Consider the following 4,083-nt stretch of genomic DNA (forward strand, 5'->3'; position numbering starts at 1 on the left):
AAATTCAACAAACAAAATTAAAAGTAATTATACCTACTCACCGTTTTCTTAGCCTATGAACTATCTCATTGATTACATACAGGTACATAATACTACTGTCATAATATAAACACTAGGTACAAGCAATGCAAAATATGCATTTATAAAACGTTACAATTAGGTACCGGTTAATAATGCATAATAGTACAGGGAAATAAAAACCAAAAAGAACATCGAAACACAAAACTGATCTGAGTTTTCATATAAAATCTCATTCAAAATGCACAGAAATTTCTTTAAACGTTACGTTCACTGAAGTTAACTATCACAAATCAAAAAATACCATAATACACTATCACAGAATTGAAACAATAACTTTTGTGAAAAAATTTACATGTAAAAAGGGTTTTTTAAATACGATTCTTTGTTAAAAATAACGATTGCAACATCGCCCTGCCCCTCACCAACCGTAGAACAAAGAATGAAACGGCAACTAGAGGCAACAGCGCACTGCGCGCCCCCCACCAACAGTGGAAGCGTCTTTGGCGAAGTGGTCCGAAAGCATCCGGAAACGTTCGAAAGCAAATGCACGTAGTCAAAAATTGTCGGAGTGGGGATGAATCTATTTAATGCGACGCGCCCGCAATATTGCATCAGTCCGTCAGACCGAAAAGTCGGAGTTAGGAGGTTAGTCGATCAGTTGCTTGATGCAGTGTTCGAGACAAAGGCCTGTCAGATAGCGGTCGATGTGTTAACCGGCTTTTTTTTAATGTTGAAAGATTTGGCTTACCGGTTTGGTCTCACGGGGTTGCATCACAATCATTGATTGCTCTCAAGAATACAACACGTTCTTCAGCGAGTAAAGTCAGTGCGTGATCATAGTACAAAAGACTTGTGATATTTTAATCTTGAATTAGAACCCCTTGAGGGATATAAATTTTAAAAGTGTTTAACGTAAAGGACCTTGATAAAATGGAGGTGTTACCGGTTCCGAATCAATTTAGCGTCACCTTCGGGAATGATAAAGGTAAGAATTTTCATTATCTATTATACTTTCTCTCATATCCGAAACATCAGCTGTTCGGGAAGTAAATGTCAATGGTTCCGATGTGGTGTTGAGCACTTCCGGGGCGATCATGTAATGCTCCTGATTTTATAGCAATGTGTGATTTAGTTTAGAAATAACGTGCTTTTGAAAGTGAAATTTTATTTTATGTTCGTATCGGAGCATCATTAAAGTATCAAGGCCTTTTAGTAAGCCTGTTACTAGGCGAACATTTGCCGGCCGGCTGTTCGTCGCGCAAGCGCTCTCCTACCTTCTTTGTTTCATTACGCACATTTTACGGAAATATATTGCATTTCCTTGTTGCCTCAATATTATTCCATTTCCTCGGTTCGATATAAGTTTCCTCGTTTTATATTATAAATTAAACAGGCTCAGTTTCACAGCGCTTCGCTCCTCAGCTGTCAATGTTTGAGCGTGTACGCTCTTGCAAAGCAGCTGATTGATACTTGTACGCGTAGCTTGGCCTACTGGCCTGTAGAGACTCAGCCAACTTTTTTCGATGTTTCTCGATTTAAATATTCTTGTATTAATATTATTTTTAACCGTATTTGGAATAATCTAAAACCTTAAGAATGCTCTCTATATTATATTGTTATAAAGTTATTGAAAAAATCCTTGGGCCATTAGGTAATTACATTTACATTGTGGGCGACTGCTATTTATTTTATAAATCAATAGTAAATAAATAGAAATCACTAAATTTACATGTTTTCTCTCGCTACATTATCTACTTGAAATATAAATTTGATTTGATACTGAATAATTTTTATGTTTCCTTATTTTTCGTTTTTATTAGATAGGTAGTTTACAACATTATAATTATGGCATTAAATGGCAAGTAATTAATTTTGTTTCTTTTCTTTGTCAACAGCAAACCCTTGGAGCTTAGGAAGTAGTCCATCCCCCGCGGATGTTGCCCAACTGTCTAGGCGTTTAGAAATGGAGCTGAGAGCCGTGAAGAGCGATTTGGCATGTGCCGAAGTCCTTCTTCCGGCGACTCTTCTGCCCCGAGTTGCCAACGAAGCCCTCACCCTTGCAGATTGTGAACCCTGCGGGGCCAGAGGATGCACCCTCTTCATACAACTGGAGGGCTCGCAGGAGTGTAGGCGTATAGCTACTGTCAAATTGGATGATTCCACCGTTTCTACCTTCGAGCTTCACCTCACTCTGAAGCACGACGCTGGAAGCTGGTCCAATCTGCTGCCGCAGTTCCTCAAGTGAGTATTTCTTATTCCCTAATGACTACTCAAACTATTCAGTATTAAAAAAAAAAACAACTAAAATGATATCAAACTTTAAAATTTAATTATCTGATGTACTAATTTGTGTTTTTTTCTTTTGTCCACAGAAACTTGGCGAGGGGCGGCACAATAGTAATAAGTCCTCAGTTCACGCTGACCAAGAAGAAGCTGTACCGCTCGTACCAGCAGGAGTGAAACCGGCCGTCCTCCATAGTCAGGCGACCATCGTGATAATCACTCACCACCATCACCGCACGGCAGCATCACAACATCATCATCGCCATTCAGCAGACGACTTCCCGGTGAAGTATTCGACGAGTGTTTCTCTCCTTTACTTCACAGCGGGTTTCCGAGCGCGAGCATTATGAATATTATTTTTTACTGTTATCATTGAAGAAAGAAGCAAAAGGCCATCTGATGAGAAGTACATCTCGCCATTTCAACTCTTTTGTATGATTATTAATTGTAATTTTAATGTTGAATTAGTCGTTCACTTGTGAAAATGATCCACCTTGCACTCTGCACAGGTCCGGACATTCTCAATGCCCAGAGCGGGGCCTACCGCTCTGATCTCTCGTTTATATTCGATCGCGAGAATAATTCTTCTTTAATTTCTTCAAAGCATCTCGTCCTCACCGTCACCATACCATTTCATCCATCCACCTCTAGGCCTGAGATTCATGCGTCGAAAATGTATCTCTGACGCGTACTGACCCACCAAAAAATGAAATAATCAAAGCAGTACAGAGAAGTCAATTTGGCGTAGAACCTCCTCCTCCTGCCTATACTTCCCAATATCCTTCCTTTCCCCGGAAGCCCGCCCGGCGAGGTCTGGCGAGGCTCCAATCCCGCTCCCCCTGCCTTCACCGTCATTAACAAATATTGATAAATACATTTCTATTGATACTTTTATATTTAACTGGCGGTTTATAAATTCAAACTATAAACTCGCCCTGTGATAGACGATAATATGTCTCCGCTTGAATGTATCTAGAGTGAAAGTTAATTTTCTCTCAAAGCGCGTGTTTCTTCCGTCGCGGGCGCCATGTCCGCGATCCGCCCCTGTTAAATTTCTCTTCTCGTCTCGGCGTTCCCGTATTTCAACGCTGCGACGAGTTTTCTTGAGGCGGTTGTCGTTCAGTTTTTGTCTCGACCGAAATTTTTCGACCATGACTGAGCGAAGCGCGAATGAACCCATCGAAGAAATGTGTGGATGATGAAATGTAATTTTTTTATTTTAGTATGTCATATATATATTTTATATATTAAGAAAGCACAGCGTGATATGTAATGTTAATAAAATTAGTTATGTAAGGGCGGAGCGCCCTGCGATCTCTCCGCGGGGGACGACCGCGCGATCTCGCAAGAGAGCGTTCCGGTTCCCCGTCCGAAAGTTCGCGGAGCGCCCACTGCCGACTAGCTTTACAAATAATACAAATCCTGAAAATATCAGGATTATTATATATTTATGTAACGTGGCATTTTCTGATTGCATCACACTCTAATTAACGTTCTCTTCTGTCTCGAACAAAATAGTCGCCGAAAAATTATAACCTCAAAACGATTTGTTTCGTTGGCGTCGCACGCGGCAATCAGAAGGCCACGCATTGAAATTAATATATCTATCTGTTTATTATTATTAGCTCTTAATATTGTATAAATACAAAATGGAAAGTGATAGAACCAGCAGTGATAGCTTACTCGGTAAAAGAATTCTTTGCCGATTTTTTGATAACATTAAATCCTACTCCCCCCGACGCAGGAAGTCTCAAAGATTGAAGTTGTATTTAGTAATTC

At 40.1% G+C, this 4,083-nt stretch overlaps 1 protein-coding gene across 1 annotated transcript; it reads left to right on the plus strand.

Annotated features, from left to right (window-relative positions):
• Positions 1-631: 631 nt before the first annotated feature.
• Positions 632-3,642, plus strand: LOC147067898 (protein charybde-like). Its single transcript, XM_085952139.1, has 3 exons — positions 632-1,006; positions 1,917-2,262; positions 2,394-3,642. The coding sequence occupies exons 1-3, from the start codon at positions 952-954 to the stop codon at positions 2,479-2,481; spliced, it is 489 nt and encodes a 162-aa protein (XP_085808265.1). The 5' UTR covers positions 632-951; the 3' UTR covers positions 2,482-3,642.
• Positions 3,643-4,083: the final 441 nt, after the last annotated feature.

This window comes from Rhyacophila brunnea, unplaced genomic scaffold (assembly GCF_057557595.1).
Source record: "Rhyacophila brunnea isolate RB1 unplaced genomic scaffold, BYU_Rbru_1.0 scaffold_3, whole genome shotgun sequence".
NCBI classification, from domain to species: domain Eukaryota; kingdom Metazoa; phylum Arthropoda; class Insecta; order Trichoptera; family Rhyacophilidae; genus Rhyacophila; species Rhyacophila brunnea.

Coding starts and splice junctions, on each gene's coding strand:
- LOC147067898 (XM_085952139.1), top strand. CDS start 952: ATGGAGGTGTTACCGGTTCCGAATCAATTTAGCGTCACCTTCGGGAAT. Junction 1,007..1,916: donor CACCTTCGGGAATGATAAAG/GTAAGAATTTTC, acceptor CTTTGTCAACAG/CAAACCCTTGGAGCTTAGGA. Junction 2,263..2,393: donor CTGCTGCCGCAGTTCCTCAA/GTGAGTATTTCT, acceptor TTTTGTCCACAG/AAACTTGGCGAGGGGCGGCA.